General features: G+C 41.7%; 1 protein-coding gene across 1 annotated transcript in view; it reads right to left on the bottom strand.

Annotated features, from left to right (window-relative positions):
• Positions 1-13,324, bottom strand: part of CYTH3 (cytohesin 3) — a 42,705-nt gene that overhangs the window by 14,264 nt on the left and 15,117 nt on the right. The window contains exons 2-5 of the mRNA XM_015877044.2: positions 4,823-4,905; positions 4,215-4,279; positions 3,719-3,785; positions 1,041-1,159 (exon numbers count right to left, since the gene is read on the bottom strand). Of these exons, the coding sequence (XP_015732530.1) occupies positions 1,041-1,159; positions 3,719-3,785; positions 4,215-4,279; positions 4,823-4,905 (334 nt within the window). The remainder of the gene's footprint in view (positions 1-1,040; positions 1,160-3,718; positions 3,786-4,214; positions 4,280-4,822; positions 4,906-13,324) is intronic.

Below are 13,324 nucleotides of genomic sequence, written 5' to 3'. Positions count from 1 at the left end.
AAAGAAGCAATTGTCATCAAATTCAGTAATATACAATTGAGCTGCAGAGCAGCGAACTCATATGAAGTACAACTGCACAGAGAACTCAATAGGGCTGCTTTGTTATTTTAAGCCAAAGATGCACCTTGCCTACACACACACAAAGCTTCAGCACAAGTATCAGCCTCGTACTCTAATTTCTGCTCTTTTTGGTTTTAATGTAGACTATATGGATAGTCAGACTTGTGCTGGTGCAGCTTGTTGATGTCAGGAGGAAGCAGTGCACAAACTACACTGCTGATGCTGTAAAGAGATTACAGATGTCTCACAGGGGATCTGCCAGAACACATCACTGCAGGAGCAGATCCCCAGTGAGTCAGCTTTCAAACCTCCCCAACTGGCATTAGAACCAGAACATGTCCAAGCGTGCAGGTACGTGTACTCCAACCTACCTGCTCCTTCTATCTCTTGCTGCTTCCTTTCCCAAAACCCATTCCTGGGTTGCACCTCAATGGAAGCAATTTGCATTTTATTGCATTTTGCACATTTATTGTGCTAGAATTGATGCAGCTGCTCGGAGAGATGCCGCCTTACTAAGGGGAAGTCTGTGCGATGACACTAAAACCTGCTTACAAGCACTGTCCCAGGAATGATCAATTCTAATAAGTTAATTTCTTTCCTACCAATTATTATCAGTTGTAAACCACACCTTGTCTAAGGACAGTGTCAAGAATTACTGAAACTGTGGTAATACTGCTCTAATAATGCTCTCCGCCATTCCAAAAGCTTATGGTATCAAATTCTGCTCTAATACCAAACTTAAGGATGTTTTCTCAAAATGGTAAGTTACAATGAATTAAATATTATTCAACAATGGATCCATTTAAAAAGCACAACAACTGATCAGAGAAAAACCGCACCTAATAGGTTGGTATTAGCTCCCTCTGTAGCTTTCCTACATCTTTGAGAAGCTTTTCACGCAGCCTCTGATGTGGAAGGTAACTGCTACAGTTGCCAAGCAAGATTTGTGATCAAGATGAAGTTTCAATATTATGATTTACCTTTCACCGAGGTAATCGCCAATTACCGTTTTATTTAATCCTTCTCCTTTGTAAAGGAACTGTGCAATGTCTTCTGCAGTGTTTTGCAAGAGGTCGTTTTCTATCAGAAACTGTATTCCCTGAGAAAAGCAATTTCAGAGGAAAAGGAATATTAAGTTTTCTTCCACAGTATTTATGTAAATACTGCTCTTAACATTTGGCATCAATCAAGTGTCACAGACCTACACACAGCATGCAAGAGTTACACTGGTCTGCAGTTGGTTTTATTGATCTATTTTACATGACATAATAAACAAATGAACTTTTTTGCCAGTCAGATGAGCAGCAGTTTGTACTGGTTGGCAGATATAAATGGGAACATATTTTTAAGGCTAGAAAGGCCAGGCAGCAGTTTGAATTCCTTAATTACAGAAACATCAAATATTGTCTCAACAGGTTCATGTAAGCTGACCTGCCCAGCACATTGCGTGAGTGTCTGAAGCTGATCTGTGAAATCATACAACAAAAAGGTCTGCAGGAATAACTTAATCACCACCGTGACAAAAAATAAGGCATTCACAAACTGCACCCCAGTACATCAAGCCACTACTTGCAGGAGAAGTTATGGCTGAAGATACTGAAACCAGTTTAAAGGATTTATGCTGACACTGAGAATTGTCTGATTACAAATGGTGCCTGAATTAACGTGCTCACTAAGGGCTGTCTGTGAAACCACTCCAGCCTTTCTTATGGAGCTTCCACCACAGCCAGGAGGAGCCTCACCCCAACCTCAGTGCACACCTGACCAAGGCCCTGGATTCCTACATTCCTGTGCTTCTCTACATTACTGCCCTCAGAACCTGCCCACTCTGGGATGCCAGGAGAGCTCTGTGCAAAGCAGGAAATAAAGGAGTCTATGGGTTATCTGAAGTTTACATGGAGGCTGGAAATGATGTCATTCCATCACTCCATGGATCATGAACAGCCACTTGTTGTTTTGTTTGTTGTCGGGTAAATTATTATCTAATAATTTATTATAAAAAACCCAAAGTCTTGACTGCAGCTCTCTCCTAACAATTCCATCATCTGAAACTTAGTTCGACCACATGCCGGCAGTCTGACAACTCAGTACTTTCACGAGTCATTTCAGAACAGACGCGATTTCATTGCAAAGAAAAAGCCATTTTTCTCTTGAAGCAGTAACAGCTGAGATTTCCTCAGATCATCTCAAGCACATTTGATAACATTTGTGCAAAAAACCCACCTATGAAACATGCTGCTTTTTTTTCTCCATACCAACACAAAAAGTTTCTCAGATCTGCCAACCAACAAAGAACCCTCCAACCAACATCAGAAACTGCATCTGCGCTATTCATGTTTAATGCCCAGGAGAGCTTATACGAGTTGTACGGGTTACTGAAAAAATGGAAATGACTGGAAACGTGGAAAACAAATCTCTGCACAGAAACAGGTACCTGAGCTGCTAAAATCAGTGGGTTTGAGGGGCTTTTTTGTTTGTTGTTGATGTTCTTTTTTTTTAATTCTTCAGATCTTTAAAGAAGCAGAAATCAGACAGGAAAGGAATGTCTGGGACAACAACTCTCATGTCTGGAATACACTGTAAAATAGGTCAGCCAAACACTCATCAACTCCTCCGCTATCTTTTGTCTCGATGTAACTCCTCTTTATGAAGGCTGATACAAGACAGAAGGCAGCCGCATGCGTTTGACCTCCACACACAAAGTCACCATCACACAATTCGTTATTCACTAAGCAGTGCTGTGTGGTTTCTAGGTTTGTTTGTTTTTTAAAAGCCTGTGCAATAAAATCTCTGAATTCCAGTTTTTAGAGCAATTTACCGACAAATTCTGCACTTCTTTAGATCCTGTTTTTGTGACAGAGAATCCATTTCCAGGGCCCACCACAGACAGCAGTGACACCCACTGCTGGGAATGCAAAGCACAACTTCATGCCCCTACACAGGGATGTCTGAACTGTGTTTTGTTTTGCTGTTTGTTGGTTGGTTTTGTTTTTCCCAAGCTTGACCATTACAGCCCTTTAATGTAAAATAACTGCATTCAACACAGCTACTTTCAACAACAACTTTTGGGTCAGGGGACAATCACTCCACATTTGGGTGACCCCATTAGAAAACATAAAACTCTTAAATAAAAGTGGTAAAAGAAACCAGCTCGATGTGTTCCTGCTCATATGAAAACTCTACATCTACATTTCTGGATTTTTAAGGAAAATAAAGCTTTAAAGATACAGTGCACATGTTGCTATTTCTGTTGTTGCTTCTTTCCCATTCCTGGCTCCTGCCGGCCACAATTGGTTTACAGACATTTTTAAGGAATTACTACTCAAAGTCTGTTTACCACATTTATGTTACATTACAGCAGTAATGTGGCCACAGCATCTATTTACAGAAATAGCTTTATCCCATGAAAACAGTAGCAAAAATAGTTAACACTGAAATGAAGGCAGCTTGCATCACTGTGGGATTTTGCCACAGACTTCTAGGAGGCAAAAAAGAGGAAAATAACAGTCAGAATATCAGGGATAATCTGCCCTCAACAGAGCTGAAGCTGTACAGACATCAGAACAGAAGCTGTAAGAAAACAAACTGTAACTGTCAGAGATCATTTCAGAAGCAGAAGCTTGGTTCCAGACAAGCAGTACAATGGTAATAACTCTACCTTTTTAGGGTCCATGTTGAATTTCTTCCTTCCCATGGCTATTTGCTTATTTCTCTGTGTAGTTTTGCTACATGTGGAGAAAGGAGAAAAAAAAGAAAGATGCACTTCTCAATTATTCTTACATAACAGAACAATTTCTGGATGAGTTTAATTTGCATTTTGAGTACTTCATCTTTTCTATCACAAAAAAAATGGGACATTTACTTTGCATAATGGGGAAAAGTAGGTTACTATTTACTGGTACTTCAGTGATGGCAGCTCCAGTGAGCTGCTCATTATTAGCTGGGCAGTTTCAAATATTACATTCTGTTCAACCTATTCTCCACCTGAACAAATGACAAACCTGAATGGGATGAAGTCAAACTTCTGACTCTTTGTAACAGACAGAACAAAGGTGACCAAAGGCTTATTTAGAGTAAAACCCTCTTTTATTTTCTGTTCCTGAATAGCTGTTTCAAGGTATTAATGGACCGATCTGTACGTGGGCATTACTTACCTTTCTTCCACACTGGTCAGATTATCAATTTCTGTCATAACCTCAGCTATTTCAAACTTTAACCTCTGCCAAAAGAATAAAGTAAATTAAGTTAGTCCACATCAAAACTCACTTGGAAATTACCTATCACATATTAATACAATCGGTTACGTTTCATTTTCCTAAATCATCACCTTAAGAAAAGTGATAAACCTCACAGCTTACACACATAACACACAGTTACACACGAGTCTCACCTCCATACACGTGCTCCCTACAGAACATCAAGATCAAACCATCAGCACCAACTTCAACACCTTCATTTTACCCCTATTTTTCTCTCACCCTTTTCCTGGATACAAATCTACCACTTCTTGAGTCCCCAATGGCACAAACCAAATGCACACACACACACACACACACACACACACACACACACATAGTGCATCACAAAATTCCAGAAGTCAGCATTTTTAAAAGCAAGTAAATGAATCGTAAACCTGCTTGATAATTAGCAAGATTTAGTTTTGGCCATTTGCATACTTTAAAAAACATTACATACGGCCATTGCCTACAGAGAGTGCGAAGCTGCAGTTCGCTGTAACTTAATCTACAGACACAGCAGTTACCTCGATATCATCTATCAGTTCTTTCTTCCTGCGACGAATATTTAGAAGTTCTTCTCTTTCTTCTATGGAGAGATCATCAGGCACTGAAATAGAGCAAAATGCACAACCTTTCAGCCTGTACAAATACACCGGTCTTTTAAAAGGACATCAGACAATTTAAGGGAACTTGTTATCATGCAGCAGGTGGGAAGGTTTGGCTCTACAGCTTAATTGCCAAAGTCAAGCCTGCTGTTGTTCCAGTTATTTCAGCAATAGATCAAAATTCTTCGTTTCAATAAATTATTCCTATGACATTTTCTGTGGGAAAAGTCACAGAAAAGCCAAAGTTGCAGAAAACTCATTATCAATTTGTGCATCTTGGTGCTTCCCTCAGACATCGTATTTGCTGCCCGTACTTATCAGATGAAGGGAAGTAGAACAGTACGAACACCCCAACAGCAATTTCTTCCCATCACCTGGGGATACATTTATATTCTTCTCAAATGAACATACAGTCACAATCTGTCACTGAACACAGCCGGCCACTGAGTTCTGCTTTTGTGCAACACCACTCAAACGTGAGCCTGAAGTATTTAAATCATCCTTATCCATCTCCTTGGCTACACAACAAACGTGTTACGCTGCTGATAAGCAATACTTGCCCCGGAAGATGCCGATGTTCTGCACACAGCTATGGCTGTCACTCACTCCAGCTGCCCTTTCCCTTGTAGTTTCTGACAACCAACAAACCTGAAGTTATTTGCACAAAAACTCTGCTTTGCTTCAGCAGATTTTCTCCAGCAAGAACCTGGTCACAGATGACCCTCCTTCATGCAGCATGAGCACATCGACCACAAGGGTGCAATGATCCTGTCCTAACAGTTTGGATGCTACTCACTTTCTTGCAAGTAGCCCCTCAATTCCAGAACAGTTTTTCCCTCTAGCTCCAATGGAACATCAAAAATGATTATTAAGATACTTAAATGGTTCTGTATCAACAGGAACATGCAACAATGTGGTCATATGAGAAGGTTAAAGCTGGCTGTTTGTCACATGTGCTCTCAGTAGACACAACAGGATCACAAGCAAAGATTCAGCGTGACAGGAGCTTTTTCAGACATTTGAAACACAGCCTCTATTCAGATCTTAAGAAATGAAACGCACTGATCACTTCTTGGACATCCAGTGGTTAAACTCCTTTCATTTTAGGCCCTGAATCATAACACACAATCCAAATGGCCACAGGCCTTGCTAGACATGAGGTAATTATGCCAAGTGATTTCATTTAGCTATTCCAGATACAGACATGATTAAATTACTTCCAGTTTAGGAAATGGCAATCTTCTGTTAAAAGAACACCAGGCTTCAATATGTCTACCTGCTTTTTCCCTTGATCAGATCTGAAATCCGCCCATCCCTAAAACTTCTTTCCATGCCAATACTGGAAGATTCCTTGCACATCAAACTGTACAAATCCACATGATGCCTATATAAGGCATCACATCTGTCTCACATGCACACTGGAATATTTCAAACCACCCCAACTCAAGAGATTCTGTGACTATAAGCACATTACACACACATACCACAGATATATTATTATATCCAATTAGATAACCGAGGTCTGAAAACAACAAAATCAATAACACAGTCAATCACACTCTTTGCTGTGAATACGCTCAAGTACCACTAAAGCAGTTTTGCAGTATTAGATCAGCAGCTGAAATTAGGTTAGTTTTTGTACTGTCAGTAAGAGCCCTCCAACTTTTAAACCTCTTTCCACAGCAAACATTGTGATAAATCTCACCTTCACAGGTAACCAGCAAGAATAATCAGAGCACAAATGAGAAACACTCCTCGACTGTCAAAGTCACGATCCACAGACAGCGCTTGTTTCCAGTCACAGAGCTGCTCCCACAAACTCCTCCCAGAGCCAAACAGCACCGAGTGCTGCTGCAGCTTCTTAAGGCAGCACGCAGCAAAAGCCTGTAGGTGTGGAATACCTGGAACCAGTGCGATTTGTGGAACATCCCTGTGCTCCTGTTAACCAATGGAGAGAAACACAACACCTCAATCCTGTTCCTACAGCACTGCGAGGCTGTCTCCTGTGTTTTTTCATTTCCTCTGATCACAGCAGCAGCAGAGACAGTCTTCTGTCTCTCTAATACTGTTAGATAAAAAGGAAATAAATTGAACTGAGTCAGACTGTCTTTTGCATTAGGAAATAATAAGTATCCATCTGCCAGATGCAAGACAAAGTAACAACCTGCTGGAAAATTCTAAGTGCGCTTAGAAGCCAGCACTCAGAACCCCATGTCACTGCAACACCTTTAAGTACTGGTGTTAATATCAGAGACAGGAGACTCCAATGTCCTTTGATAAGGAAAAAAATAAAACAGGCCAGAGCTGAGTGAGGATTGCAGGACAGCTCAGCTTACAGCCACTATTGGTGCAGCCAATATTGAACATCCACTTCCTTTAGCAGCAGAGAAGGGATGATTTAATTGTCGGGATGTTTTTCCCGCAGTCAGACGAGCTTTATACATCAGCAGATGGGACTCACAGGATACCCTGAGCATGAAGGAACCAAAAGGATCATTGTATGCAGCTCCTGGCTGCACCCAGGACCAGTCAAAATCCAAACACCGTACTAAGAGCACTGTGCAAATGTTTCCTGAGCTCTGGCAGCACGGGGCTGTGCCCACTGCCCTCAGCAGCCTGGTCCACGTCCACCACCCTCTAATGCAGCACCTTCCCCTGACTCCCACCCAACCTCCTCCATGTTGTTACCTCCAGCCCTAACAATCCCGCTGGCCGCAGCCTCTCCTCACTCTCGTCCTCACCCTCCTCTGGACGTTCACTATTAGTTTGATGAGTTTCTTATTCTGCGATGCTCAAAACTACACACAGTGTTTGAAGTGAGGAAGCACCAGCAGGGAGCAGAGTGGGGAACGACACTGAAAGCATTTCCGTATTCCATCATTCTTTTGGCTGCGTATTACCACTGTATCAATGGGAAAATGAACTCGCCAAAAAACGCTTCTGAACACACCGTGTGGTGACAGCCTGTAATTTCAGAGGCTGGAGGCTGCATTGTATCAGTCAGCAGTTGTTTCCCTCTTGTTTCACTTCTCATTCTTAAACCACAATTTAGTCGCAGTATTTCTGTCTTTCAGTGAAAGCTTTTGAAGCACAAACCATTGTAGGATGTTCCTCCTACATCGTCTGAAAGACGAAGCAGAAAATACTCAACTGCAACAACATAAAGAAAAAACAGTAATGCAAATGGACACCCATCACTACTTGAACTTTCCCCGTACAAGGAAGGACCTACTGTGTTTTTCACAGTTATTATTTGCATTTCTTTGTGATTTGAAAACACCTAGAAAACCTTAAATATCTACTTCTCAGGTGCCAACACTGAAGGTACAGACATATTTTAAAACTAAAACTAAACTTTGAAATGCAATTCTTAACATCCCTGATAATTCCTTTACACCATCATTTAACTTTGTTAAGCATGAAGGAAGCTTAAGAGCATTATTTAAAAGCCATCAATCTAAACTCAGTATTTTTGAGAAGGCAGGCACTGCAGATCTAAGAAAAGCAAATCTTTGGCACATTGAGAACAAAACAACACATCAACATCCCACAGCTCAGTGGAAATCAGGAGTGAATCCCAAAAGGAGATAGAAAAATTCCGTACTTCCTCTGACACCTACATCTTTCCTGGTAGCAGAAACTAAACCCTTTCCCCATGTTATGTGAACCATCAAAATTCCTGTGTTTAAACACCTTTAACCTTTCATCCGACATTCACTGACCAAGACATAATGCAGTTCAGCTTCCCAACTCCTGACCTCAGAGTTCACTTTCTCGAGAGAACAGCAAAATAATCCGGAGTCAGCAAACATAAAAGCTCTCACAATATCTCACGATAGAAAACAAAACACTATTCTACAGCCTCACAGATCAACGTGACCACCCGACCTTGTGACTCAATTACATTTTTGCTTTCAAATATATTCTCCTCCTTCCACACCAGCCCCAAGCTGGTGCTATTAAGCACTTCCTTTCCTAGCAAAGAAGGATTTGAAGGAATTTCATTTTGCTGCGGTTGAGGCATCTTACAAGCACCAAGATATTTACACAAGACAAAGTTTAAACTAAACAAACCTACCGTTACCCATGCACAGAATCTGCACAATTGTTTCTTCTGGCCTTTAAAAATAATACACAGTCACCTCTTGAGAACAGCTCTGCTCATCCCAGGGCGTTTGTCTGAGCGGATATTCTCAGGCTGCTTTCTCTTCCTTTCCCTACACACTCCCTTTCTTAAACTTAATTATAGGAACATTCTCCAGCTTTCAGACAAGATGTATAAACAAAGCTGTGACCACTTGTGGCGATTAAAGATTCCAACAGTGGTTTTGTAGGATATCCTCCTGACTGGGCTTATTTCTCAGCATGGAAACAAAATATATCTGCATTTAATTTAATCAGTAAAACCACTTGGATTTAGTTGCCACTGGTTTTTTTTTTATCATACCAATTTACTCCTTGCTATTTGGTCACTTCTGACCACGTTCTAGCACAGCAGTGCTCAGGCATCCATTAACAGAGAAAGTAATCCCATACACAATATCCTTTCACATACAAAATTACCAGTTCGCAGTATGAGGAATTTAGGACCGAGGCCTGAGGAGTATTGGGAGAGCTTTTGGTCATGAGATACACTGCGACCAGAAAGCACAGCAGTGGCAAACCCAGAAGAGAGACTCATCCATCCACCACTGCAGTTGTTAACCACTGGGCAGCACACTGACCCAATGTGTTGCTGGAACATTTTCCAGCCCTGGACAAGAAGATATTTTAGAAGCAACTCGTAGCTAAGACACCTGTCCTTCTGGGCTTCAAATAACACGTGAAAACACCTAAATTAATATTAATCACAATACCATGTGAAAGTATGAGTTCAGGAGTTGAAAGTTCTCCTGTAGCATCATCCACTGAATTCCTATGAATTCCAAAGGTCTGTTTTCTGCCATGCTGGCCAGTTTCATGGAGGGAGTGCAAAGGCATCCAAGGCAAAGCAGCAGGCACAGCAGAAACCCCTGGCACAGAGGGGCACGGGGCAGCAAGCCTTGCAATGCCAACCAGCCTAAAACCTGCTCGGCTCAGCCCTCAATCCCTGTGCTCACAGGCTGCATCCTCTGAATCCTAAAAGTAGTTCAACCTGATATTAAAAATGGATAAGCATGGATTTCCTTTTAAGCACATTTCTCTTTTGAAGTCGCTCTGCTCTTGCTTCAAGATCAGAAGATGCTTCTAGGCCAACTTTCCTTTTTAAAAAATATGTAAATACAAATTATTGAATATGGAAAGGAAGCTGAGTTTCACTTAACGCTGTAAGCACTTACCCAAATAAATTAATACTAGCATTAATAATATAAAGTGATAAAATATGTAGAGTATATTTAAGAAATGCAGAAAAAAAATTATGCTATCCATTGTAGTTTTCATGGAAATAAATAGGAGGCATTACTTTTGAAATGACCCTGTCAGCACATGCCTTCTTTGGTATCAACAGCCAATTACCATTCAGACAGTCTGGTGAATCACCATTCTGACTACAGTGTTATAGCTGTACACTGTTAATTATGCCATCATCTTAATATTACAGTCACAGAGTAACAGAATAGCAGGGGTTGGAAGGGACCACCGGCTTGACACCTGCACTTTAGATGTTTATAAACACTGATGAGATAGATCCCTTGTCAACCTTCTCTTCTTCTGGCTTCAGAGTCCCAGGTCTCAGCCTTTCCTTGTACAGGAGATGCTCCAGGCCCTTAATCATCTTTGTGGCCCTGTGTTGCTGGACTCTTTCTAAAAGATTATTGTCTGGGGAGCCCAGAACTGAGCACAGTATTCCAGACATGATCTCACCAGGGCAGAGCAGAGGGGAAAGATCACCTCCCTCAACCTTCTGGCCACACTCTTCTTAACATGCCCCATGATAACACTGGGTTTCTTGGCCACTGGGGCACATTGCTGCTCACAGCCAACCTGCCATCCACCAGGACACTCAGCTCCTCTGCAAAGCTCCTTCCCAGCAGGTCGGTCCCTAACCTGTAATGATGCATGTAGTTATCCCTCCCCAGGTGCAAGACCCTGAACTTGCCCTTGCTGAACCTCATCCGGTTCCTCTCTGTCTGACTCTCTGTTCTATCCAGGTCCTGCTGAATAGCAGCACAGCCTTCTGGTGTGCCAGTCCTCTTTCAAAAGGGAAAACAGTAACAGGGCTTCAACATGGGCCAAATTTAACACTTCACAGTGCCAGGCACTAAAATTAAAAAAACAAAAAAAATCAGTCCTGCATTGTCTTGCTATTTTCAGAACACTGTAACATAAATACTGCCATAAAGTTTTACTTGGCCTTCAGCTTTTAAGCAAAATAATTGCATTTGATTTATTTTCCCCATAGTGAATAATAGGGAAGGGTGATCAGAATCAGCTTTGTGTAGCAACGCCATCAGCATACATACAGATGATACAACCACTCCAAAATTACGAGGCCTCAAGCCTTTATACTGCATCAAATCAGCAGAACATCATGAATCAAAACACTTCCTCCTTCCCATTCACATGTATGTGCTGCAAGGCACAGATTCGCAGATAATTCTGGAATAACCAAGTAATATTTGTACTCCCTATGGAGCACTCATGCACAAAACTAGGGAAAAAATGGTTACTAAATGCTGCAGCTGAAACCAAATGCATTTTCTCTGATGCCTGCACTTGAAAATGTTTGTTTATAATATTTCATTATATCAAGAGTTAACAGAAAATTGAGTCTCTATAAAGTCTGCAGATTCCAAATTTCTTCTGTTGGCTTTCACAGCAAAATCCAGGTCACAACAAATGTCATAATTATAGCTCATGTTTCAGCACAACAGAGTGAGAGTTCCCTGTTATTGAGGCAGTGAAAGGAACAGGCTGCCATGCCAAGTATGCATTGCTAAGTGACATATAAGATACCACATTGTTAACTGAAGTCCTTCACTCATTACAGCACAAAGGAAGGGCAGCAAACGATCAGCGGACTTTCCTTGCTTACAGTAGGACACTTCTGAAACTAGAAGATGGACAGAGAACGGCTTTCCAAGAATAAGATCCTTAAAGCTGTAGAAGATGCATAAACCTTTTGGTGCCTTTTAACTTGTGGTACATATTATTTAGTCCAATAAAAGTGTATTTTATCCCACAGCACACTATTAGCCTTATACAAAGAAGGAGATGGAAAGGGGCTGGATCATCCCAAGAGTGATTTCTGACATTTTACTACTGATTGAACCAATCATACAAGCAATGCTAACCGTACTTTAAAGAATGCCGGGCAATTGCACAATGACAAAACTTCAGGGGAGCGAGGCTCTAACAGATTTTCATTAAGCCATCATTAGATTACTATTACGCTGTACAACACGCACACAAAATAATGTAATTCAAATCTATATCAGAAAATTAGCAAATAACCATCTCTGTGAGTTACCCTACATTCTCTTGGTGCCAAAAGGGAAATGGTTAGCACTGGACTACCTCCAGGACAACAGCCACCAAAGTCACTCTCCCTGAAGGGAACAGGAATGGTCAAGCACATGATGCTCTGCAGCTGACAAGCATGGGAGAGTGAATGGCACCAGCTACTGATGGAAACCAGGTCAAACACGTGAGATACTGTGGGAAGCCAGACTGTCTGAACTCCTACCACTGAACGGGATTTAGCTCCACATTCACAGTATGGGAAGATTCTCAGCAGTTCAGCATCTTCCACTGGCACACACCAACCAGTAGCTGCTGCAAACTACTGGGTTAACCACAGATGTCTCACTGCCAAACTAGGCAGCTTCCAGCTCCAACATCCTGGACCAAGGATGGGACAATTCCTTCTGAAAGCAGAGACTATTCCAACATCTGATGAGCAAGGAAGAGTAAAGAAGAACACACTGAACCTTTCAACTTTTGCATGGATATTATGAGACAAAACTTGCAGCTATGCATTTCAGCTTTGCCCTTAGCATCCAGCCATGTTTCCCACAGCACCCCTGGTTACTGAGGGGAAAGAAGCACGGACTGGCTTGCACCTACACTTTTTCCTAGGAGAGACCCTGGAAAAAGGCTTGAGAAGCAAACACACACCGAGCAGCATCAGACACTCCTGTCAGATCCATTAGGAGTCACAGCATGGAAAAACAACAGGAACGTCACTGAGCAGCTGCAGTGGGGTCCCAGTAACCAGGCCCTACAGCCACCAGCCAGCAATACCTCCAAATTCTGCTCTATATTCAAGCACAGTTCATTAGAGCCACTATGTTCCCAGCAAACGTTTGGGGCTTAACCAGTCTTTCTGTCACAATTTTCCAGTAACATCTACTCTTGGCATCAAAAGAGCCACCCTCTGTACTTCACTCATTAGTGGAGAGCATTAGTCAGTTACTTATGATTGCTGGCTCTTTCCAAAGC

The sequence above is a fragment of the Coturnix japonica genome, chromosome 14 (assembly GCF_001577835.2).
Source record: "Coturnix japonica isolate 7356 chromosome 14, Coturnix japonica 2.1, whole genome shotgun sequence".
Taxonomy (NCBI): Eukaryota; Metazoa; Chordata; class Aves; order Galliformes; family Phasianidae; genus Coturnix; species Coturnix japonica.
This window is presented reverse-complemented; position numbering and strand designations above follow the sequence as displayed.